The sequence below is a fragment of the Anastrepha ludens genome, chromosome 3, assembly GCF_028408465.1.
Source record: "Anastrepha ludens isolate Willacy chromosome 3, idAnaLude1.1, whole genome shotgun sequence".
Taxonomy (NCBI): Eukaryota; Metazoa; Arthropoda; class Insecta; order Diptera; family Tephritidae; genus Anastrepha; species Anastrepha ludens.
The window spans coordinates 98,773,208-98,800,871 of NC_071499.1; the positions used below are offsets into that span (position 1 = coordinate 98,773,208).

General features: G+C 40.4%; 1 protein-coding gene across 2 annotated transcripts in view; it reads left to right on the plus strand.

The window, feature by feature from the left end:
- LOC128858565 (retinoblastoma family protein) overlaps positions 1-27,664 on the plus strand; it is an 80,981-nt gene that overhangs the window by 44,325 nt on the left and 8,992 nt on the right. For both annotated transcript variants that reach the window (XM_054094957.1, XM_054094958.1), the window contains exon 8: positions 7,283-7,809. In XM_054094957.1, the coding sequence (XP_053950932.1) occupies positions 7,283-7,809 (527 nt within the window). The remainder of the gene's footprint in view (positions 1-7,282; positions 7,810-27,664) is intronic.

Here is a 27,664-nt window from a genome sequence, read left to right on the forward strand (position 1 = left end):
TAGAGATATAAAACCCCGAATTTTTTTATTCATTTTATTATATTAAAATTAAAAATTGTTACATTAAAATTTTTAATGCTTTTAAAGAAACTTAGGCCTTTTATTTTTGCGTTTGTAAGCATTTGTGTCAGTATCGCGACAAATAGACCAACAGTTTTCGCCAAGCATATGCGTAATGTCTTGCCCTTTAAAGCGCTTTTCAATAGTATCAATGTCCTGATGGATCTTCGTGCAATTTAAAAAATTCGTCATATGGAATACTGCTACGTCGATCACGAGCGGCTGTTATTTTAAAATCAGCCGCCACTATATTCCATTGCTTAAAGCGTGATGCAAAGAGTTCGGCTGTTCTCTTTGACAAATTTCCTTCTCGTACAAGGTCATTGAAGTCGGCTTGCGTTACTAAATGCGGCACTGCAGTCCCAAGTTCACTGGGTGTTGGTACAAATTCCGATGCTTCTGGTTCCCCGCATCTCGCATTCGATGGAAGAAATGTTGATAGCATTGTTGGTGCTACTGTTGGTTCTCCATCCCTTAATTCGGGAACATCATCAAAAATCTCCCTTGAAGCCGCTATACGTTCTTCTGGTGGTAACCGATTGTACATTAGCGTAGTGAATTTTGTTGCGGCGAAAGTATTGGTACCCTTTAGTTTGAGTAAAAATTACGCAAAAGTAGTACAGTTCACTGCAGTGCTCCGTACGTGGTAGCCAAATTGTTGGTACAGAGTATTTTATTGTTGACCTTCCATCAGTAAACTTGCATAAATTTCTATAGCAATAGTCGCACACGACTTCCGGAGTATACCACAAGTAAGAAACATAAGCAGTCTTGAATATTTTCTGAAACGAATTAACCACTGTTTTCGCAATATTTTTAAAATTTCTACTTGGTGCGAATAAGCCACAAACGTAACAAAAGTTATTTCGAGTCGGGCACTGCATTTTTCGTAAGATGAAATATACAGAAAGACGTTTCGCGCAACAGAACTTAAAACAATTGTCAAAGTATACGTCTCGTAGTAGCGCAACTGTCAGATGATCGGAACTTCCGGAACTGTAACAAACATACAAACGGCACAGAGTGTGTTGTATGAAACAATAAATTAAAGGTTAATAAGTTGTTTAAAAATTTGGAGTCCCTTCAAGTTATGCCGAAAATTTAGAAAAAAATTTTTTTTAGAAAAAAAAAATTCAAGAAAATCTGAGAATTGATAAAAATTTTTTTTTTAATTTTACATAATAAAAACATTTCCACGAGTCTGCCTGCAGAAATTCAGCGCGATTGGATCACGGAAAAAGGGTTCAAAATTGATCCAAAGTTTTTCACACCGGCGGACTACGAGCTCTATATTTTATACATAAAAAAAAAAAATCTGTCGTGTACATGAAAATCGCCGATACCCGTGTATTTTTATTTTTTCTCCCCTTTCCGAAAAAGTATATTTGGTTCAAAGGACAGAAAAAAGTTCGTTTTTGTAACGCAGTGTTATTAGCGCAAGACGCAGCCATGTGACCAGCTTCCCGCACTTTCGACACAGCCTGGTTCGATCTGTTTCCGTACACCGTGTGGCCGTATTCCCAGCAACGGCGCTTTGGCGACGAGATTTCGCGCAGGCGACATGATACCACTTATCTTGATCCTCTGCGCTTCGAGTACTTTTTTGGCATCCCCTGTTGAAGGTTGATGAACGCTGTTTGTGTGCCATTGTACGCCGCCTTCATGCTGCGGATCGCTAATTCTTTCGGCTTGCTGATTCCACATTGCATATGGAGCGCATTGCAAACCGCTTCTTTGGTGGTTACCTCATCCAAATCTTTACATTGAAGAGTCACCATGTGAGTATTTGCTGCTACGGTTCCCGTTTTCTTCAGCACTTCTACCAATGCTGCCTGGAACTCAATAGTACTGTTATCTTCTTATTTCTTCACCTCAAAAGCAGTTTGCCTGTGCCCGTTCTTCGGATATTTTTTACGGCCTCCCCTAAAATCTTCAACGCGTCGCTAGACATAACGGTACGTAGGATTTCTGCATACGATTTGCCCTTTTCGGTTGCGGTAATGACATCGCATCTGCGTTAGGACGAATGGTCGTCTTTCGTTTGCTTTTCTTGCTTTTGACGAGCTTCTACGCCTATTGTTTTTCCTGGTTTTTTTGTCTCTTTTGCTGACGTAGGACACATTTTTTTGGCTGCTGGTGCATTAAGGGCTGGGAAATGCCTCTCCTCGTCAGCACTCGCCCTTGGTCCTTTCGGCGACTGGGATGCATTTCTTTTGCCTGGCCTGTTTTGTTTGGCGTGGTGACTTTTGGCGACTCCGCATCCTTGCTGCTGATGGTGTGCGTAGTCTTGTGTTCGCATTTACGCTTTGTGCTGCCCTTTTGCTCAAGCAGAATCATTATCTCCGTGTGTATGTCCTTTATGTCAAAGCCCATTGTTTTGATGACGTGGTGCACGTTCAGCATATCCTTCCAAAACTCAATCTTTACCCATAGCTCTTTAATTTTTTCTTGCAGCGTTGGCTTGCATAGGTGGCGGGTCGAAGTCTTGGCTATGTCAATAATGCTCAAGGAGTTTGCTAGCGCTGCTACTTTATTCGCTCGACGCTGAGATGCTGCGCTGCTGGTGGCGTCGTTAGCCCTTGGCGTATTTTCGGGTGATCGTGATAGCGTGTTCCCTGCGCAGGGGTTGCTGATAACCATCTTCGCTCCATTTCCTGTTGTTTTTGTTATTGTAGCCGCTGGTGTTGTTGTTGTTGTTAGCCCCGTGGTTAACTAGGAAAGCAGGGAGACCACGATAGGGTTGATGAGGTACCTTATAAGTACACGCATTCAGAGCCAGGCTGGTGTTAATCGGGACCATCGGGCTCGAACGTGGTTTCGTATCCTGAGGTTCTGCCAGAGTTTTAGCAGGACGGAGGCAACTGATGCATTAGTCGACCAGCCGTTCCAACTAGATTTTATTCTCGCTTACTGAGGTAGCCGAATACCACACTTGTCAGACCGGTATCATCATTTCCATTACATTATTTTTTGTCGTCGTTATTTTCCATCATCATAGAATACAGCCGCCTCTTACATGGGAAACAGACGTTGACCAGCGAGGTCAATATGAGTCCGTCGGGCCTGGATTTTTGTATAGTTTACCAAGCTCTTTTCGGGGGTTGCTTATTTGTTAAAACTTATTCGCTACTAACTTGCTACTACGGGCCGTCCGGCTTTCCGAAACCAGCCGCCCTCACGGTAGCTTAAAGCCCAACTTATTCGTCCACTCCCAAGAAGCGAAGATCTTCGTTGGAGGTTCTCGAGGCATGTCAGCATTTTAGGGACAAGCCCCTTCCTCTCCAACCGGATTTTAGTCGCCTCTTAATACAGGCATGCCTTACCGCGGATGTATTCTTTTCCCCGACGCGCAGAGTCTAAACGGGTGAGAACTTCGTCAATAGCTACTAGCCAAAGGAGAGGCGAGAGGGCACCGCCCTGCGGTCTACCTCTATGCACGAATCTAGTAATTTTGGTCCCTCGCTACAGCCTAGCAGGGACGAGATCCTGAGACAATAGTTCTTTCTTCCTCTGCTTTATTTAGTGCAGTGACATTTGACTCAGCCCTAAGATTATTGGAAGCACCCTTTATATCTATAAAAGCCGCCAAAGTAAATTTCGAGTGTGATAGTCGATCATTTTCTCGACTCAGAATAAAGGATGTAAGATTTATAGGCCTGAAGTCCTTGACCAAGAAGTCGGCAGGTCTCTCAATCGAGACGGTAATGGGCAAGTGGTCTGATGCAAGCGATAGCATAGGTCGCCACGTTATGCTATTTATCATACCCACACTAGCTATTGTTATGTCAGGCGAGCTGCTGCAATTGCCCACTACCTTGGTGAGGACGTCGTCGTTCATAGTGCTGAATGTCGAGTCGTCTATCTGCTCTGCCAATAGCTGTCCCCTACGATCATTTGGCTGGCTTGAATGCCAAAGAACGTGAAGCGCATTGAAGTCACCTACAACCAATCGGTTTTCACCTCTGATGAGCGCACCTATATCAGGGTGAAATCCTGCCGGGCAGCAGGTGACAGGGGTTATGTAAACATTCAAAATTTCGAGCTCGGCTTCACCGGTCCGGACAGTTATACCTTGACATTGTAAGGTGCTGTCGCTGCGGTCGATACCTTCATCAATGAGACGATACTGCACTATGTGGTGGACTATAAACGCTAGGCGACCACCATTGTCTCGCTCGCGATCGTGTCTGTGCACTGGGGTGATATACTGTTCACTTGAAAGTTTCTGATTTGATAGCCGCCTTTAAAACCCTCCTAACCTTCTCTTTTAAGTCGGTCAGCGTCTTCCTCCACCAGGTAGGAAAGTCTATCTTGCTGAAAAATGTTGGACAGACCAAGTTAAAGATAGTCTGATAGGACCTCTCTAAGTGTTCTACTTACATGTGCAGTTGTTTCGAAGTGGAAATTGAAAAAATACTCCTTTTCAACCTCTTTTTGAAAACCCTGAAACCCCAACGGAGATAAGGTTCCCGAAACGAAATCGATTTCGAAAAGGATAAGCCTATGATGCGACTAAGAGTTCTTTTGGGGAACCGTCCAATTATCAACCGTACTGTCAGAAATATTTGATGAGCAGCTTGATGTTTCCGATGCTGGAAAAACAAGCTTTGGCGTGTTACCCTTGTTCTAAACGGGTAAAGTACAACTAATTACAAAGTCTAAAAGAAACTCACTTCGTTCGTTGATCTCACTGCTGCCCCAAATCGTGTGTCTGGAATTCGCGTCAGGCGATCAGGATGCTTCCTTATTTAGACAAAAGAGTATTCACCAGATTTTACATTCCGTCAAGAGGCGCTGAACTGTCATGGGCCATATAGGCAGACACCAAACAGAAGCAACTGTTACTGGATGGTTCCACCCTGGCCACCGTCACATGTGGTGAACTGAAATTAGATAACAAAAAGGCATTAATTGTATTGCTGACTGGGATACAAGCCCTAGGCTTACCATTAATTTGGACATAAAAATAGCTCCATGATTTCACAGGCAATTGTCTTCCTTATGGAGAATGATAAGTAGATTATCGGTGGCTGGTTTATAGTGACGAATGTTAATTTAGATTATTCTTTACATAACTGTTAAAAGGGTTACCTACCTTCAAAACTGCTCCCTTTGCTCGGATTCTGCGTCCATCCCAGACAACCGCAGATCGTTGAGCAGCTTTTTCGTGTCGTTCCCCATTTTCTCCAAGTCGTCGCCTGGGGCTAGAGAGACGGGGAAGACCTTCACTTTTGACAACCTGAGGCTGAATCGGAGTTTGAACTGTTTTTCGATTTTCACTAAGGGTTAGTAATTAGCCGCAGAACGGCAGAGTTGTGTTTGTTGTTGAGGTTCATTTACCTTGGTGATAGACCAGTTATCCGACGGAACTTCAAGGTTTTGCAATTTAAGGCACTGGAAAATTTCCGAACTATTCAGCTTAGTTTTCGGCAACCAAATTTGGGCTCGTGGTCGCGTTGGAGTCTCTGTCCTATAAGAGTTCGCTTCATCAGTGCTTAACAGTAGGCTGTGCGTCACGAGAGAAGCATGGTTTTGGAGTGAGTCTGACAGTGACGCTTTACATTTTGTTGAGTGGGCTTATTACTACAGTTGTATATATATAGTTAGATTATAAGTTAATACAAAATGAAGAATCACCTCTAGTTTTGGTGTTCTTTGAGCCCCATAGTGAATGTTGGGAGTTTAAGTCAGTGCCGACGACAATGGGGATGTTCCTGCGTGATGACCCCGTGTACTCTGGTACGCATCATTCATACCCTGTTAATTACTCAACACCTAGGTTCTGTGGTAGCTACGATCAAAAGTGTTTGAAGAAACAAGATATTGTTTCGGTGGTGAACGACGAATGGTTAGAATCGCAGATCTCGAAAAAAACGCGAATCCTTTCCATACATGGGCAAAGCGTAGTTCTTTCCATGAGTCATAAATTACAAATTATTATTTATTAAAATATAGTATCAGGCCGACTGAGCTTTGTTCATTATTTATGATTGAAATTTTTAAAATTTAATACCAACTTTTAGACAATTTTCTTCCAAAAATATATTTCCATTAGTTGTTAAATAAATTAAAGTAAACGGTCATCCAATACAAATATTCTCAGGGGTAACGCTTATCCAAATATATATATATAACATTGTTGGTTACCTACAAATACGTTCTGTCAAAAAAGTACCGTGAATTGTTCAATAAAACGCAAAATAATTGTTTAATCATAAAAATTTATTTAGTCGCCTTCAAAACAAGCTCCATTCGTAGCAATACACATATACCAACAATTAGTCCAGTCATCAAAGCACCTCTTAAACGCGTTTGAAGAGATCTTCTTCAGCTCCTTCAGCGAATTCTCCTTAATGGTTTCTATCGACTCAAAGCGGCGTCCGCGCAGTGCCAAGTTTTGATGGTGTAAAATGTTGCGAATTGATTCGTGAGACACGCTAAGGTCACGAGCTACCTCCCGTAAACTTAAATGATGGTTTTCTAGCACCATTTCTTTGACTTTGTCGACGTTTTCATCCGTTGAAGACGTTGATGGGCCTCTCGGCCTTCTGCAAAAGCCTTATATTACTCGTATACCCGTGTTTTTGATAAAGCACTCTCGCCATAGGCTTTCTGCAACATTTTCTATGATTCGGCACATAAAATCCCGTTCAAAACACAACATTTAAGACAAATTCTCTATCTCTATCGAAAATCGCAGAGCACATCTGCGGTTGTTTGATATAATTAAATGCCAAAAACAGGCTAATTGACAGATAACGCTCAAAATATGCGACACTATAGAGGACAGTTGTACCAACATTCCAGAAAAAAATTTAGACATATTTGTATCGCGGCCTTTTTACATGAACAATTCCCGATATTTTTTTGACAGAATGTATATCAATGTTTCTCATTTAACTTTCTCATTAAACTTTAGTTCATTAAATAAGGCTTGCATTGTAAATTAGGTGACTACCATTTTAAAAAATACTTCTGTATTAAAGCTGTCAAAACTACATAATATTCTCTTTGTACCCATATTCTGAAATATTATTTACTTTTAATAATATTATTTTCAAATCTGTATCCTTATACGAATAACCTCAGTGAGAACACCTATCTACATTAACATTATTTACTTATTTTTTATTAATGTAGTAAAATAATAAACTTTAAAAATTTGTTGTTAATGTCAAAATATGTATATCTCTTCTCTTTTCTTTTGGATAAATCAATTTAGGCAAGCGGGAATAGATACTTTAAACAAGATTTATGAGAAATTGACACAAATGCAAAATGATTTTAAATCTGCTTTGGGTAATGCTGAGGTCGGTAACCGCTTTCAAATTGCGGAATCGTTATTTTTCTATTTATTGGATAAAATTCTACGAATAGAAACAAGAACGAAACCTAATATAGATATCAAAATTTTACTGAGTACTGAAACTTTCATATCGACACTAATCGCTTGCTGTGTGGAAATAGTTCTAGATGCATATCAATGTCAAATGAAATTTCCATGGATTTTATCATGCTTCAGTATATCGGCTTTCCATTTCCATAAGATTATTGAAATAGTTGTAAGAAGTCATGACGGTGTACTCTCGCGTCCATTGATTAAACATTTGAATTATATTGAAGAGTCTTGCCTTGAGTCTTTAGCCTGGCAAAGAGGATCGCCACTGTGGGATATCATCAGAACATTTGCATTACCGACATGGTCTGAAGTAGACGTTGATAATTTAGTAAAACGGCATCAACCTCAGAGTAAGTTATAATATCACAATTAAATTATTTTCAATGTATTTTGAAGGATGTCGCCTTTATGTCGTACAATGCTTTGGTGTTTTCATAATATTCATAGTTGCTTACTGCTCAAATTTCATATTTGCGTCAAAAAATATAACGAATCGACGCGATTCCAACTATTCAGCTAATCTGAAATTCTAAACTCAACAGCGATGCAATCAGTAGACCAACCACTTTTTAGATTTCTTCTGTTTAGTCTGAACATATTATTGGTTTAAAACATTAAGAACAAATATATTAATAGCAGGTAAAGCAGGCAAAGTGAAGTGATATCAATACTAATAACTATATAAAATTATACTTCTGCTGGTAAGTTCAAGAAAAATATTTATTTCATTGCAAACCAATTCTAATGCAAAAAAATAATAACACACTGAAACTTTCACTTTCTGTTAAAATTTAAAATAGCAAAGTGGTATCGTATTGAATGAAATCGTTCTTTAAATTTTAACAGTCTGATAAATTTTAAAATTGATTAGTAAACCCGAGTATCAGCGTACTAAATAGGTTTTTTAAATAGCAAATATATACTTTATAACAAAAAAGAAAAAGCGTCATCAGTGTTAAATGAAAATATTGTTAGTGGACTTATGTATAAGGCTACATGCAATATTAAAAGGATTCTTAACCCGATTTTGTATTTATTGGCTTCAACACTAATACGAGGTTTGTCAAAAAAATAACGAGAATTTTCAAATTTCGCGGGCTACATACGTTCGACTTTCGATTCTTTTTTTTTTATGTTGGTATACTCGCCTCGAAGATATGTTCACGGTTTTAGCAATAGAGTGTATCGAGGCCAGAGGGGGGACTATTTTTAATAAATAAACTCGAAGTTATCAGAAGAAAGCTCCTGTCGTTTCTATCGTCGTCTTGTTTATTTTTGACTTTACCTTGTACATATTTGAAAAATGTGTTTCGTCTGGTCTTAACAAATTTGCCGATATATTATACATAGTTTATATAATTTTCTTAAGTTTTTTTTTTAACCGACTTAAATAAGTCATAATTCAATAAAATAAAATTGGACGAAAAATGTTAACTTGTATCTAACATTTTATAACCTTTTTTATAGTCAACATTTTTTTTTTATCAATCGGAGGCCAGTTTACGTCCAATCGTTCATAATAAAGCTTTATCATTTGCACGTATCATTTGTTATGATGATTAACATCAGTGACTGAATAATAAACAACGACAGATCGATCCGCTCCCATAAGAAAACCTTATTCTATTTTTCCAATACGGCTTACCATGCATGTTTTACCCTTGCCGAGTATGTGGAAATTATTAAAAAGGTATCGAAATTTGTGAAACGAAAGTAAACGTCTCCAAATCTATTGGGCCCGATGGAATAAGCATGTTGCTGCGGCTTATTCCATGTTGTTGCTGAAAATTTTAATGAATCGGGATTTGATTATCTTATAAATTAATATGGTCTTTCTCAAGTGCGTAGCACCACCACAGGACTTAAAACCATAAATACGCTAATAACTCATCGACTTAATTACAATTGCCTCTCCGAAATAACTACCTTAGTGTCGCTAGATCTTTCCAATATCGTCACAGTTAGCCACGCAACGCTACCGTTGAAATAGATATCTGAAGCATATGATAGGCAGTGAACTAAGCTTCAGATATCTAAAATATTGCACTCACGACAGCAGCGGGGGCACGTCAAAAGGCGTCTCCATGGACTAATTGACGAGGTCCAGACGCACATACAGTCTGTCTACTGGAAGCGTGACCAGCAAAATTTACACTTAGAGTTCTGTTGTTAAAAAAATGTAAATGACTATTTAGTGTATTCTTTTCACAATACGGGTTGTGCAATTTTTTAGTTTTGGGAGAAATTTGAAACAGTTTTCCTATGTATACGCCCTATGGATCCAAAAATGGCATGTGCATATATTCGAAGATTATGTGCAATATTTGAAGAAGGCGAAGACGTTCATAAATAAGTGAATGCAAGGGTATACCGAAGTTAAAAACGTTGACGACTTCCTCGACGAGGCATAAAAAAATACCTTTCCAACGTAAGATCAGAGGATCACTGATTTGTTTGTGACAAAGCCGAACTTATCGTTCCGTGAAGCTGAATCAGTTTTAAGGAAAATTGGAAAATTGTTAATGTATCCAAAGACACAAATGCACGATTCGAGGAAAGACTTAAATTCTGGAGCACATTGAAAAAATTGCTTCATGTGCTAGAGGAACTTCATAACGAAATTGTACAAACGTAATATTCACAGATGAAACTTCCTTTTGGGCGAAGATTGCATGCTATGGTACTGGGGTTCTGGTGATGACGAGCTGCGTAGCATCTGCTTAAGGTTCATGTTTGAAGCTGCTTCTTCAAAAAACTATTTGGTGTTCGTTTGTGTTTACTGCTAATTTGAATGCAGTTTTGATCAATAAAATTTACCAAAAAGCATTATTGTCATCAGCTGCGAAGATATTTGGAAGAACTAATCAACCATTGATTTTACATCGATCACAACTATCTGAGCCGAAGGTGTATAGAGTGGAAAGAGCCTAATTGGATTAATATGATGGATTGGTTGTTTTTGTTTTTGTAGCAGGAATACTAAGCCCTGTTATTGCAATGTAAATCACCGGTCGTTTTCGTCTATCTCATCTAACGGTAAGCCCAGGAAACTTGCTGTTTCGACAGATTGTATCCCATGGTAGCCGGTTCTACGCTGCCGGAGTGACTCGGTTCTTCCCGACCAAGGGCTGCCACCCCAGTAATCTAGCCCTGTCTAGTGCAAAATGTTGGATTGATCTTCACAATCGCCTGATGCTAAAAATTTTGTGCAAGAATCTCGCAAAAACTCAAACTAAAATAAATATGAATGGTCAAACAGTTATCAAAGCACATTCGGCTGATTTGGAGCCGATTACTTCCACAACTTGCGCAGAAATTAATCCGCCGTAGCCGAATGGGTTGGTGCGTGACTACGATTCGGAGTATGTACTAAGAAAGAGTTTTTTCTAATAGCGATCGTCCGCCGGCAGGCAATGGTATACCTCCTAGTGTATTTCTGCGATGAAAATGCGTCTCATAAAAAATATTTGGCGTAATAATGCTCAATTTGTTGAAATCTGTTGTGGACAACAAGTATTATGCTAAATTAAAAAAAAAACTCAAAATCATTTTTTACTTTAAAGTTTTGAAAATCATTAATGCCTGCATAAAATAAGCTGTGAGGGGAAATGAAGGAGTTTGGTTTTGTTTTCTTAGTATTGGGTCGCCGATTGGAAACCGCTGCATTTTTCAAAACATTTGATATTTAAGGACTTTAACATCTCAAATCTCAATTCATTCACCCCAATGCAGTTAATTTATTTTTTTGTTATGTTAGGCACACTTTTCATATGAATGTATGTGAAGTTTTATTTCATTCGTCAATTCATTCTTTGTTTGCTAGCCATTTAGTACCGACGTGTCACAGTATTTTCTACAATGAACAAGATAAAGTATTTATATTGCAGTGATTGAATTTTTATTTTCGGGAAGTCTAAAAGCAAAGGAAATTTGTGAACGAATGTTGAAAGTGTATGACGACTTTTCGTCATCAATTAATACAATACCGGGTGCGCCATGTTGTTGTTGTTGCTGTAGCAGCATAAACGTTCCCCATACTTACATACGGAGAATGCTGCTGTAGTGGAAGTCCTTGGCCGGATATAAGTCCGCGTCGTTTCGGTAACGTAGAACCGACTGTCGTGGAAACGCTGCTGTAGTGACAGTCCTTGACCGGATATAAGTCCGGGTCGTTTCGGTAACGTAGAACCGACTGTCGTGGAAACGACTGTCTGCCGGGTGCGCCATCTTTTATTTCGGTATGTAAACGCTGAATAACTTTGTCATTTACCAACCGATCGACTTCAACATACATGTTTTCGATAGGGCAATTCAGTACAATTTCAACCATGGATCGTTTTACAACGAAACAGTAGTAATCGACGCTATAAAATCGGAAATGCTTGACAAGGTGATGACAAACGCAGAAAAAAGGTATCAGTTAGTGATGCTAATAAAGGTGCGCCATATTTTATGTCGGTATGTAAACGCTGAATAACTTTGTAATTTACCAACCGATCGACTTCAACGTACATGTTTTCGATACGTCAACTCAGTACAATTCCAACCATGGATCGTTTTACTCCGAAACAACCGTAATCGACGCCACTTGATTGATATTGTATTCAAAAAATAGAATAGTTTTAATAAATTGTAAATAACCAAACCAAAAATCAGTTTTTTTTTTTTTTCAAAGTTATTAGTTATTCAAGGTTTTCATACCGACATACAAGATGGCCTGTAGAGAAGATGGGTTGCTGAATTTAAAAGTGGTCGTACAGACCTTAAAGACATTCCACGTCAAGGACGTCCACAACACCACAAATCGTACAAAAAATACAGAACATCGTATTGGAAAATCGTCGCGGAATGAAAGAGATTGGATAGAAGCCATAGGTATCTCATTAGGCAGTCTAAGCAATATTTTCGCTAAAGTGCCGGAGTTTAGAAAGCTGCGTGCACAATGGGTGCCGCATTTGCTAACAATGATTCGAATGTGAAAACCATTTCGCATCGGATAAAGTGTCGAAAGTGTCATCTATTCATGGTAATGGGTTTCTGTCCATTTCGTGACTTCATTCATCTTTCTATAATCTACAAAAAACCGGGTGCTACCACCTCTTTTACCAGCACAACCGGAGAGCTTCACGGGCCATTTTGTTGAATGTCTTCGATTATTTGATTTCCTTTCTCGTGCTTTGCTAGTGGAACTCGAATTGGCCTTGCATCTCCGCTTACCAAGTCTCACCCGATAGTCGAGGTCTTCGCACGTGTATCCAGGGTAAGTACCAGGGATTGACCTTTTACAGTTTCCCTTACCGTCAAATTCTTGGTTTTGCGTCCATTTCGGGAGACGGAGAATGTGTGGCATTCAGTTTTTGAAAATAATTCATGCCTCTTAGAGCTGGTCTGTTTTAGTTTAACATTTGCTGTGTATTATTTGTTTGTTAACAGTAATAGTTAGCCCCGCCAGTGTCGGGCATATCACCGGTCGTCTTCGTCTAGCTCATCTAAACGTAGGCCCAGGGAACATGCTGTTTCAACGGGTTGGGTCCAGAGGGAGAGGGGTGTTAGATGAGTCGGTTTTAGGGGTCATGTGAAAAGGTGGTTAGTGTTGTGCGGGGTGCCTTCACATGCCGGACATACGTTTGGTATGTCGGGGTCGATTCTGGATAAGTAGGAGTTTAACCTGCCACAATATCCAGAACGTCATTGTGACAGTGTTAAACGTGTCTCACGAGGAAGCTAGAGCTCTTCATCTGCTATAGGTGGTGGTTGGACTCTGATTGCGGCATTCACTTTCCATTACTGGAAGCATTTGTGCCTCGTTGTGAAGGTGTTGAACCGGGGACATCAGGAGGCAACCGGTTGCTGTCCGAATGACAGTATTTTGGCATGTCTGTAGCTTTATTCACTGCGTGTTACTAGTTCCAGGCGATCAGACAGGCGCTGCATAGCTCAAAACCGGCCGATCAATTGCCTTAAATGTCGATAGCAACAGTTCTTTGTCTTTGCCCCAAGTGCTGCCGGCAAGCGATTTGAGGACCTTGTTGCGGTTTTGGACTTTAGCGGCAATTGCGGTGGTGTGCGCTGAGAAGGAGAGCAAACTGTCGAAGGTTACACCCAAAATTTTGGGGTTGTTTACAGTCGGAATTAGGGTGTCGTCGACTTTTACCTTAAGGGACAGCTTGACATCCTTTGTCCAGGTGGTAAAAAGGGTCGCCGTGGATTTAGTGGGGGAAAGTTGTAGATTCCTTGCAGTGAAAATGCGAGAAAGGTCGGTAAAGTAGTTGTTCACCTTGAAACACAGGCCATCGATGCCATTGCCCGACGCCATTATCGTACAGTCATCAGCATATGAGACTAGGGAGACTCCCTCTGGTGGTTGGGGGAGCTTCGAGATGTAGAAGTTGAACAGCAAGGGTGAAAGGACACCACCCTGCGGTACACCTCTGCTTTGATGTTTGATCTCGAAAAATCACTGACGAGTGACGACCGCTCAGGTAGTTTGCGGACCAACTCTTCAGCCCTGGCGGGAGTGTCGACTGATAAATATCATCCAGTAGCGGGGAATGGCTGACTGTGTCGAAAACCTTCTTCAGGTCCAACGCTACTAGGGCAGTCCTCGCGCAGGGGCGGTTTTGGTTATGCCCTCGTTTTGTTTGGGTGTTTATATCGGTGAGTGCAGTGGTGATGCTATGCACTCGTCGGAAGCCGTGCTGATGTGGGGCTGGGGCCAGGTGTTTCGTGAAGCTCCCACTCTTCAAGTGTCTTCACTACTGGGGAAAGGAGAGTTATCGGACGATAAGATTCCTCTTGGTTGGAGGGTTCCCCAGGTTTCAGTAGTGGGACCACTCTCCCTGCTTTCCACTTGTCAGGGATGATGAGAGTGGCCAAGGACAGATTGAACCCTTGTGAGAAATCCTACTCCCTAGTCTCCCAATGGCAGCAGCTGTGAGCACCTTGCGGAATGCGTGTTCGCCTGCGCGCACATCGGTGGGGATGGGAAAAGCGGCGAAGGTGTCTTCGGTGAATTCCGTGAAGCCGGCCCAATTAGTTTTTGTAAAATTAAAATAGGACCGGTGGTTCGTGGAAACAAAGTCGGCAGGTCTCTCAATCGAGACGAGGGGTCTGATGCAAGCGATAGCACAGATCGCCACGTTATGCTATTTATCAGACCCGCGCTAGTTATTGTTAGGTCAGGCGAGCTGCTTCGTCGTTCACAATGCTAAATGTCTAATCGTCTATTTGCTCTGCCAATTGCTGTCCCCTATGATCGTTTGGCAGGCTTGAATGCCAAAGATCGTGATGCGCATTGAACTCACCTACAACCAATCGGTTTTCACCTCTGATGAGCGCACCTATATCAGGGTGAAATCCTGCCGGGCAGCAGATGACAGGGGGTATGTAAACATTCAAACATTCTTGACATTCTAAGGTGCTTTCTCTGGGGTCGATCCCTTCATCAATGAGACGATACTGCATTATGTGGTGGACTATAAACGCTAGGCGACCACCATTGTCTCGCTCGCGATCGTGTCTGTGCACGTTATAGCCATCCCTGGTGATCAGAGAGGACCTAGCGTTCAGCTTGGTTTCCTGGACCGCAGCTATTGGGGTACTGTGTCGGCTCATGAAGTCAACTATCTCATCGACCTTACTCGTGAGTCCGTTGCATTTGAATTGTAGAAGCTTGAAGCTCGTGAGGTAAGGTAGTAGTAACTCATGGTGTGAGGGACGCGTGGGGTTGCCTACGTTGTGCCTGTTGTGCAATCCGCTGTTGTTGTTGCGGCCTGATGATGGTGGGCGGCCGCGCCACGGGGTCGGTTGCGGGTGCAGAGCTCTGCAGGAGGGGGCAAAGTAGTCAGTTGTCAACTCACGGGTGGTGCGCAGACCGGAACATCTCCGAAAATGGAACCAGCCACTGCAAGAAGTGCATTTGACTGATGTCAGATTCCGAGGTATTACGGTCTGACACACGGAACAGACTGTGCGTGGGACCAAGAGCTGCTGGTTTGTGCCCGCACTGAGGTTAGAGCAGGAGGGAAGGGGATGGGTTAAGTCGGGATAGTTTTGTAGCTCCTATAGGCTCCTTACCGTGGAGGTGTGGGTTGTGGTGGCGGTTACTGGTGCCGGCCTATCAGGGGGAGTAGTAGCCGTGGAGGAAGGGACGCCTGCTGGCGGGAGCAACACGAGGCCACATACCGTGTAGACCACTCCCTATGAGTCTTAAGGCCTGAACAGGTCTTAAGATGGCTCCACCCGTTGCACTTATTGCACCTAACCGAGGTGGAATTCGGATGGAGCCGTTTATGGCAAACGCAGCAATAGAATACTTCTGGCCCAGGGTTGGATTCAATTCCAGCCCTGAGGAGAAGCATTTGGAGCAAGGTTGCTGCGGGAAGTTGCTTCTGTGACGTAAGGGGTGGGGTGATATACTGTTCACTAGACAGGGCTAGTTTACTGGGGCGGCAGCCCTTGGTCGGGGAAACCCGAGTCATTCTGGTAACGTAGAACCGGCTGCCATGGGAATGATTTGCTGTGTTCCCATTGCTGTTCCCATTTGCTGTGTATCGGGAGTGCTCTTTAAATCGAATGGTCTGGGTGGTGTAAGTTGACTAGAGGACTATCTTGTTACTTTTCTCATGGTTTCCTCCATCGAGGTAGGATTTTAAACTTTAACTTGAAGGATTGTGGGCACTATTTTAGTCCCCTTCGGTTTGCTCGATTCGTGTCTGGAGCTCATACCTCTTGTGAATGGTTGACACTTAATCTTTTCCACGAAATATGCCGTTTTCGTTACATACGCCATATGTGCTCATCGCTTAATTTCTGTTGCGTGCTCCTGTAAAGTATCATATGTCTTTTGGCTGCGATTTGTAGGTTCCAGCAGAGCCTACCTACTACCTGTGGTAATTCCCCTAACGTCTCTCTAATGCTGTCATCAGATTCTTATAGTTACCACGGTCGACTTCTGGAACTGCCTGCAGTACTTCGGCGGCGGTACCTTTAAGTGAGACAACCAAAGCGGCGACTTTGACTGCAATACTCCAGTCGCTTGTTGTTTCGAACTTCAGCTTAAATATCTAGAATGGTACAGTGCCATGGAAGGGCGAAGCATTTGGATCAATACTTTGGGATCACTGGTTTAAATACTCGGATTAAGATACAATTGTAATTCACACAGACGACTCTGCATCTACGTCCGCCTCAATCGTTCCCAGTTGCGAAGTTATCCGTGTCTTCTCTCCTTCTAACTTAGAGTTCCGTGTATTCTGCTTCTCCCGTACCTCATTTATTTCCGATAACAACTCTGCTGACATTTGTGACAAATGCGATGATATTTGCAATGACATTTCTGATGATATTTGTGACGATATGTCTAGGTGGATTAAATACTCATCTATATCGACATCCTCTATTTTCATAGCCTCGCGCTGCCGTGTTTGCAACTCTGCTTTGTTTTCAGAAGTTAACAAGCCGTGCTGTTCAAACTCCTTAAGTTGCTGAACCTGAAGTTCACTCATCTTGTATTTTTACGATCCTGTTCTATGGGGCTTAATTCAACAATCACACTTCTGAAACCAATAGGCATTAGAACACCAGTATCTAATTAATTGTATTTAATAAAGAAGAAGAACAATTAGAAAAATAAAACCAGTCTAATCGTGGAACTCGTCAGGTGCATATCACTACACACCTGCTTTGCGCCGCTACATCTTTGTCGTCCCCACCCGCTACCGCCTGCATATGTCTTTACGGCGTTACAAGGTTTATACAGGGTTCCCCAATGGCTGTAAATAACGGAAATCAAAACCACAACCTACTTTGCATTCCTGGCTCTACAATGTATTTCGATGAACTAAAACAACAACGTGCTAGCACCACGAAAAATATTACGTGCTTTAAAAATATCACTGACGCTAGTCTGCGACCAGGTGGAAAGGTTCCTTCAGTGTTCATGTATCCTTGAGTCATATTTTAAGCGGATTCTCTCAATTCAAACTGATATCGACTGGGTACTGAGGATGGACACGCTGAACTGGATGATCTTTACGTCACAACTACAGTAGTTATCCAATCACAGTTAGAAGAAGATAAGAACGTATCATTTTCGGATACAACCTGCGTATTTAAATCAACTTAAAAAATTCCACGGCTTAAGCTTCCAATCTTTGATGGCAAGTACTCGAATTACCATAACTTTATTCCCTCTTTTAAACAAATAATTGAAGGTGATTTACGAAATGGTTCGCTTTAGAAACTGTAGATGCGTTCCATGGGACAAATGAAAACTATCCAAAGGCTTTGGAGCGGCTTAAGGGCATGGTATGACAAGAAACGACTTATGTTTTTGGAAAGTATTTCATCATTGTTTGATTTACCCTCGGTTACGAAACCAAACTGCATTCAGCTTAGAATTCTGTTTAATAAGGCTTTAGCTATTTATGGTTCGTTGACGTCGTTATACACGCAAGGTACCATCAGATTAACATCTAAGTCAAATAATCAACCAAGGGGCTACACATTCTCCTACTCTAACATGTTTTGCAACATCAGATCGCTTTAAATCGGTGAACATCAATCGACGCTTCGATCAAACAAAGAAAATGAGATTTCGTATCAATTGGCTTTCCAAGCGACAAAGTTTGTGCACAACAGCACCACAGTTTACTTCATCGCTGTTCTACGCCAGACCAACAAGCAGCAACTGAATAATTCGTTGTTTGACACCGTGATTCTCGCAACAGCAAAAATTTTCGTTCGTCACGCATCAGGTAGTACAAATTGAGTATCGCATTTCTGGATTCCTGTTCGCAAGTCAGTTTCAGAGGAGTTTCGTAAAGGTTGTGGTCGCCAAGGAACAAGCAAATCAAAGAAATCCAAAGTATATTGCGTCGTCAACAAACATCAAATACAAAACCTTAACTAACATAAATTAGCAAATCACTTCCATTAACATTTCGCATTTAATCGCTTATAAGCCAGATCCTGAAATAGATATTTCAACATGGAATATCCCAAACAACATAGGATTTGCTGGTGATAAATGTTATGTACCACCAAAAAATATCGACATGCTGCTGGGTATAGAAACATTCTTCAGTCTGCTGTTGGCCAAAATAAACTTGGATTTAGCTTAAATATGTTGCTTAGGTCGAACATGGCAATAATGACCCTTCTAAACCATCTTGTTTATTGACAGCCAACGAATCTTAAAATGCCAAAGTGAAAATTTTGTGGAAATTGGAAGAAGTTACTACCATACCAGAGGCTTGGACAGCAGAGTGTGACCACTCGTATCATAAAACAGTATACGAGGTGTGTTCGAAAAGTATCGCGAATTATGTGTTTTTTTCAAAAATTATTTATTTAATCTTTAATATCTATCTTCTCCCCTTCAAATTAATCGTCATGAGATATTATGCACTTGTGCCAACGTTTTTTCCAATCTTCGAAGCATCATTTGTTTTATCTTGTCAGCTCCTCCTTCGATGTCGTCTTTATCTCGTTAATCATAGCGTAGCGTCGCCCTTCGTGGGCCTTTTCTGTTTCGGGAACAAGAAAAAGTCACATGGGGGCAGATCTGGGGAATACGGTGGCTGTGGCATCATTAGTGTGTTGTTTTTGGCCAAAACGTTGCACACAAGCAACGATGTGTGAGCAGGGGCGTTATCGTGATGCAAGAGCCAATTTTTGTTCTTCCACAAATCCGGGCGTTTCTGACGGATTGCTTCGCGCAAATTGCGAAGTGCTCTGTGGCAAGAACTCATGACGCACAACGCCCCTGCAATCGAAGAAAACGGTAAGCAAAACTTTTACATTCTACCGAACTTGACGCGCTTTTTTCGATCTTGGTTCGTGCGGCAGCTTCCATTGAGATGATTGAGCTTTGGTTTCCACGTCATAACCATAAACCCACGATTCGACACCAGTTAGGAACCTCTGGAGCAAATTTGGGTCGTCGCCGACAGAGTCCAACATCTCATTAGCAATGTTCATGCGATGCTGCTTTTGGTCGAAATTGAGCAGTTTTGGTACGAATTTTGCGGCAACCCGTCTCATGCCCAAATCATCGAAAAAAAATCAATCTAATGGTGATTCGATGATTGGCCTATACCATTTTCTTCACTTAATAAATTTTTTGCTCTATTGTTGAAGTGCTCGGATCTCCGGCACGCTTTTCGTCGTTCACATCTTCTCGGCCTTCTGAAAACATTTTGTACCACCGATAAACGTTGCCTTGGTCCAAAGTGGCTTCTCCGTATAACACAGTAAACATTCGGAATGCATCCGCGCACTTAATTTCGTTTTTCACACTAAATTTGATACAGGTTCTTTGATCCATATTTTTGAATAGTTAAAAATCGAAGACGGGCCGAAACACGTGCAAGCAAAACAGCTTTCAACAATTAACTGAACATTCTAAATGGCTTGGAAATGGAACTCGTTGGCATGAGTGAGAGACATGAGTACCATTTTATCACCACAAAAAAATCGAAATTCGAATATACGTAACCTGCGAAAATTCAAAATTCGCAATACTTTTTGAACACACCTCGTATAGAAAGCGCTGTGGCAATATAGTGTCAAACTGCCTTTTAAAGATAATCCGGGTTGTTGGGTGACTCGTACTCTACTGCATTGAGACCATTTAATGCACAAGAATGTGGATTAGTAAAATCGCCACAATTTGAGGGCGCAATATGTAGAATTTATCAACAAATACGAACGTTTGTCTTATTTGACGCGTCATGAATGGTTCTAAATAAAAATAATAAGCATTGACAAATCAATTAGATTTTTCGTTCTTTTATTTCAATTTAAAATCCAATACCTCTACATTGATCACCCTTTACCATAATAAATTTTGCATTATATTGACATTCAAATTCAAATTCAGGATTTAACTGAAGGTATTCATTGGAATAATGCACCAACACATTGCAACTCAGCAGATATGGTTTCTAGAGGATGGACCGTCGAAGAACTTTTCAAGTCAGTATGACACACTGGGCCAAAATTTTTGTACGAAAACACAGACAAGTGGCCAAAGGACACTTGCAGCGACATCGACATGGAAAGCGAGAAACGAAAATCAGCATTCAATACCACCAGTTAGAACCAATTACATTTTGGAAATCATCAATCAGTTAGTAGTTACACTAGTGGGCTTCGTTTAATAGCCTGGGTATTCCACTTTGTCAATACATTATTACACCGTGCCAAACGCAATGACACTTCAACATTTTCATCGAAAGAGTTCATCAGGTTCTGCTTTGAATAATATGGAGCATGCAACAAAATAATTTTGCTAATGGCATTCGTTGTTTACGTACAGAAAGAGTGTACGACAAATGGTCCACTGCGTTTCAGGGCCCCTTTCAACGGTGCTGGAATGTTGGGTCACCGATTGGCAACTGCAGCATTCTTAAAAACATCTGCTATTTATGGACTTAAACACCTGAAATACTCAAGTCATTCACTAAAATGCAATTAATACTTGTGCTTGCATTTTTTGATTTTGCTTTTGCTTATATGTATATGTTACATACATACTCATATGTATTATATATATTTTACCGCATAATTGCTTACTAAAATTTACTTACGTACTATACATACATATGTTCAGTCCGGTTCACTTGATTAGAGACAATAATTTTTATGGAATAAAATGATTATTAAAGCAACCGTATTTGATCTAATAACGCAAGGGTTTCTGTTAATTCAAGTGAATACTGTACTTTGCTCGAAAATAAACATGTACCAAAGTATTATTCTATCTAACCGTAATTCGCAACAGTGTGTTGGCTCACTTGAATAGATGCACTAACCAAATAAGAACAAATACATGCAATTTTGTTTTTTTGTAATTTGTATGTAACATATATTATTTAAAGCTTAATGGTTTGTGCTGTTTGTATTTTATTGTTTATAAATTACTTCGTAAATACGTTTGGATTTGTACAAATTCTCCAAATAGCTTAATGAAATTTCAGACCAGACCATTTGAATGATTGGAAATAAAGCATTTTTGTTTTCAAATTGTTTCCTATTCTCATAAACCATATGAGCAAGCCATCTCCAAAGATTTTCAATAATGTTTAGATATTCCCCTGATCTTGGGGTCATTAGATTAGATTATATTAGATTTGTGGGAGGTTGGACAGGTTGAAGCACTCAGTCAGGAAGGCCATTGTATTACACCCGGATAGATTACAGTGGAAGTAATAGAGGGACAGAATAGATAAAGTATGGTATGGTATGGCAAAACGGAGAAATTGGTTGAAGGTCAGTCTTCCGCGAATCTTTTGGATTAAGAGATCCGGAATAGGAAGAGTATGCATTTTATCGAAGCTCAGAATATCGCACCCCAAGAGCCTAAGTCTGATTCTAGAGAACGCCGGACAGCTACAGAGAAAATCTCTGCATTGTCCTCATTTTCATAACAAGAGAGACATATTGAGTCATCAATGATTGACATGGTAGTCATATGCTGACTAGAGGCGTTGTGCCCTGTGATTACACCTACCAGTACTTTCAGGTCCTTTTACTAAGTTTTAGGAGGAAGGTCGCTTATTTCGTGTTTGGTTCTTTCACAAAGCACTTAGCTACTCTGCAGGAGTCCAATTCAGACCAACGTCTTCTATGGGTAGACCTTATGAAGTCGTCAATCCTTAGTTGATCCGATGCAGAATTGACCCCTAGGAAGGGTTCAGGGCTCAGTGGTGTGCTAGAAGAGCATTCATTAGCCAGTTTATCAGCCATCTCGTTCCCTGTAATACCGCAGTGTCCAGACACCCAAATAAGAAAAATTTTGTTGTGTGTTGCAACACTGTTCAGTTTTGTCTTACATTCACCAACTAATTTCAAAGACAGTGTTAGCAAGGGCTCTCAGTGTACCTTGACTATCACTACAAATTCCAATATTACTACCTCGCCACTTTTTTTAATTAGCCAGTATGCTACATTCAAGAAGGCATAGACTTCCGTTAAGAATATCGTAGAAACCTGTCTGGTTGGGGATTTTAGTCTGTAATTTATCAGACTTGCCGACTGCCGACATGGCAACTGCAAATGACAGCGATGTATGGCAACTACAAGCTGTTGTCATGATATTTTCAAATCGTCAACGACGGTCCCTAACAGATCTACGTGCGTCGAACGTATTTATATTATGTATATTCATATTATTTTCTTACAATAAGTATAATTTAAGCATTAGTTAAAAGTGTGTTTATTTTTATCTCGACGTATCCTGACGGCGGCCGCCGTAGCCGAATGGGTAGGTACGTGATTACCATTCGGAATTCACGGAGAGAACGTTGGTTCGAATCTCGGTGAAACACCAAAATTAAGAAAAACATTTTTCTAATAGCGGTCGCCCCTCGGCAGTCAATGGCAAACCTCCGAGTGTATTTCTGCCATGAAAAAGCTTATCATAAAAATATCTGCCATTCGGAGACGGCTTGAAACTGTGGGTCCCTCCATTTGTGGAACAACATCAAGACGCACACCACAAATAGGAGGAGGAGCTCGGCCAAACACCCAAAAGGGGTGTACGTGTCAATTATATATGTATATATATACGAGTATGCTGACAAGTTCAGAAGTAGCATTTTTAATAACTAGTAAAGTTTGATAAACAATTCGGTCAAATTATACGAGTGGCGAGTGAAAATATTTTGAACAGAACGATAGTATACGGAAAAGTTAAACGGTTCTAATGGCTAACACAGTAAAGATTACAAGTTTAAAACTCGAGCAGATAAAAGCTACTCTACGATAAAATAACTTGCCCACAACAGGGTCAAAATCAGAACTTGTTCTAAAGCTGAGCGAATTCTTAGGGAAAGACGAAGTCGAAATTGACGAGCATGAAGACGATTCCATTCCAAATCAATTAGACCAACTACGAGCTGTGATGAACACAATTACAGCAGGGCAGGAGCCTATTGTGCAATCGCAACGGGCAGCCATGCAAACTCCGATTCAGCAAACGCCAACGACAACGCAACAAATACCAACTGCTGATTCACCGTGTGGCAGAGAACGAACATATGTACAAGGACGAACACGAACGGTTTCAGTAAAAGAAATTGCCGTGACCCTTCCTGCTTTTAATCTATATCCAGAAGATTTGGTTACGGTGGAGCAGTTCATAAATCGTGTAAACAATTCACTAAAGCTACGGTATATGCTCATGCATTTGCTGTCCAGCAGCTTATATGTGTGCGTGTCGGGTGACACACGTACTTGTTTCGTGTCATACATACTTCTTGTCGGTTTTTGCATGATGAAAAACAAAAATTATAGATTTTTACGCAGGTAAGCGTCATGCACCCGACACGCACATATATAAGCTGCTGGAGAGCAAATGCATGAGTGTGTCGCCGTAGCTTAAGTGCTTACAATTGGGACGAAAAATGTGCAATGCTAGCTGTGTACAGTGAAATGTGTGCTGAAGCAAAGGTGTGAGCTTTCGGGTGTTAAAAAGTTATACACGGGAAATTGACATTAGATGTACTGACGATAAGCAAATTAAAACGTAGTTATTAGAAATAGTCAACGAATATAGGAACGTATTTGTAAGTGATCTTAATGAAATCGGAAAAACGAATGCAATTGAAATGGAAATTAAATTGGACACGGATGTTCCAATCGCGCAATCTCCATATCGAATTCCGGAAACGCAAAAAGCCATCGTAAGCCAAATAGTAAAAGATCTTTTAAAAAACGGTATTATTGAAAAGTCAGACTCGGTTTATGCTAGCCCAATAACTTTAATAAAAAAAAGAAGGTAGAGTAGAATGGGGTAAGATAGGTAATTTTTCTTTGGAGAGCTCTTGCTACGGTGTTTTTGCATTGATTTTGAAAAATAAGCAAGATTTTGAAAGGTTATTTATCTGCTAACATTTTGGTTATACTGACTTATGTTTGGCTAAATATTTTGGAAGCTGCATTCAATAAGACAAAGGTACTTTTTTTCGATATTTTCAAAATCGGGGGGCACGATAGGTCACTATATGTGAGGGGAAAAGAACAATGTACATGGCTTGGAAATTAACGTTTTAACTTTTATTTATAGAGTATGAGCACTGCATATGTTATAAAAGTTAGGATTTTTTCTTTAATTCATCACGCGAGCACGTAATGTTTCGAACGGAATTTTAAATTGTTTAGAGGCTGATCGAACACTAGAGCCATCTCGGACTGCCGCGATTGCGTTTTTTACGTCCTCTTCACTTCGTTTCGGCGTTTTTCGCACATAATTACGCACCATTTTGCTGCAGAAACAATTAAAATTTATTTTATTCAATTAAAAGTAGTGACCTATAATGCCCCCAGACGGCTGACCTATAGTGCCCCCAAGCACATGTTTTATGTTAGTGTCGATATTTTTTTTAAAAACAAAAATATCAAAAAACTAACACATTATTCGTGTTCAGCATTATTTTCTACGTAAAATAAAACTCACCTGACAAATATTTACATACATTAAATGCACTGCACCGTAGAATAAAAAAAATGCTATGTCGGAGAAAAGCTCACAAAAAACTAAACGACGCCAGAACTAGGATAACTAATCAATGGTGACGGCCGAAATGACAGTCGCGAACGTTGTTCCCCACCACGTATTCAATTCACATAAGACGAGTGACCTCTGCAAAAACAGTGCGACGAAAACCCCACCTACCTATTGTGCCCCCATACCTATCTTACCCCATTCTACTCTATAGATAGAATGTGTGTTGACTATCGCAAAGTAAACGCTAATGCGAAAAAAGAAAATTTCCCAATGCCCAATAACAAAGAAACTCTACAAGAAATTTCGAATTATAAGTATTATACAACACTTGACTTAAATTCGGATTATTACCAGGTGCCAATAGCTACTGAAAGTCGAAGTATGCAGCGTTTATTACTACTGAAGGTCTATATAATTTTAAGTGTATTCCGCTCGGACTTAAGAACGCACCAGCTGCATTTCAAAGGATCATGGCAAAAATTAAAGACAGAATAATATTATCTGACATGACACACTACATGGATGACATTCTAATAGGGAGCAACACAATCGACGAAATGTTTAATAAAATCAAACAAGTTTTTCAAGCAATACATGAGCTACATTTAACGCTTAATATTAAAAAATGTGAGTTCTTAAAAACAAAAATAGAGTTTTTGGGTCATGGTCTTGATTTCGGTGGTATACAACCAAGGTTAAGAAAAACGATTGCAGTTGAACAATTTAAAGCACCAACTAACGTTCATGAAGTTCGCCAATTTCTAGGGCTTAGTGGTTATTTTCCGACGATTTGTCCGGAGTATGTTATTTTATCTGAACCGTTAAGAAAAATTTTAGGAAAAGACATCCAATTTAATTGGACAAACGACCAACAGCTTGACAGCTTAAAGACATTCTCTCTCTCATCTTAACCAGTAATGGTAACGTGGAAGCAGAACATGAAATCCATACTGATGCCAGTACAATTAGTTTAGCCGCTGTACTTTTGCAAGACGAAGGTGGTAAATGGAAATCCGTACTCTACTACAGCCGTTCAACTGGCAATGATGAAAGAAAGTATCACAGCTACGAGTTGGAGACGGTGGCGATTGTGGAAGCTATTGAACGCATGCGATATTATGTGTATGGTAAGCGATTGAAGGTAGTCACAGATTGCAACACAATTAGCACTGTGATGCACTGTGTGATGCTGTGAACTTATACCATGCATAGCGAGATGGTGATTGAAAGTTCAAGATTATGACATCGTCATTGAGCATCTTACCGGAAAGCGAATGGAACACGCATGATTACGCATTTTGAAACTAATATTACTAACGATGACTGGATTTTTGCAATGTAGTTAAGCGACGAAGGAATTAAAGAAATCTTCGAAAAGGTTAACGTAAATGATTTATCTGTAAGAGGGTACTGCGTTGAGAAAGACAGGTTTTATCGTGTCATCAATAAGAAGAAGCTGTGGGTTGTTCCGAAATCACTTGGTTGGCGGATAGTTCATGACTATCATGATAAGGCTAGACATCTAGGCATAGACAAAACAATCGACCGTATACAAAACTTCCTTTGGTTTCCACGAATGCGAAATTTTGTAAAATCTTACGTAAAATCTTGCGTTGACTGTGCAAAAAAGGAAGAGCGGAAAGAAAGAAGGGGTGTATAGTATGACTACGATGATACCGAACCGATTCTTTTTAAAACTATAGATCTTCCAGATACTTCTCCCAAACAACGTCATTACACATCAATATTTTCTTCCGATAAACTTCGCCCATGGTGTAATCTGTCAGTTTTTGACGAACAACTTAGCGAGGTTGACGAAAGCACCGATGAAGAAGAAAACTAACACGTTTCTACGACAGTCGGTTCTACGTTACCAAAACGACCCGGATTTATATCCGGCCAAGGACTGCCACTCCAGCAGTATTCTGCGTATGTAAGTATGGGGAATGTTTATGCTGCTACAACATCAACAAGAAAACGAGGTCGCTGTATATTCAGGAGTGGCGGACTGTAAACACATGGCAACTGTAAAGAACAGCGCTGTATGGCAACTACAAGCTGTTGTCATGATATTTTAAAATCTTCAACGGCAGTAAACAAACGAACTTGACGGTCGCTAACAGATATACGCGCCTCAAACGTATTTATATTATGTATATTCATATTTATTTATTTTATTTTTTTATTTTTAAAAGCTTACATGATAATAAAATTATAAGTAAACTTAAGCAAACGCAGCGCCAGCAATGAAGTATAATTTTAAGCATTAGTTGAAAGTGTGTTTATTTTTATCTCGACGTATCCTGACAATCCGTAGCGTTCTGCTTTAACTCAATAATCTCTCTCTTTGTCATTTGACAGCGAGGAATATTACTGAGTTAATAAGCAGAGTCACCTCGCGCAGGATGTGATTCTTTACAACGCACTAACTGTCTTGGCTTAATAGAGGCTATGATTGAAAGGAACCTATTGTAATGAGCTTATCTAAGGCCTGCATTCAATCTTACAATAAGTCATAGCCTATCCTAAGGACAACTCATGCCATGAGGACAAATAAGTCAATCCCCAAAACTGTGGCCATGCTAAAGCTCCAACATTATGGGACGCAATTCCGGTTTTGATCACTCTGGAATGTGCACAGGTGCATTATTTTGTTGAAAGATTCAATTAATAGGCCCCAATGCTTCATGAAT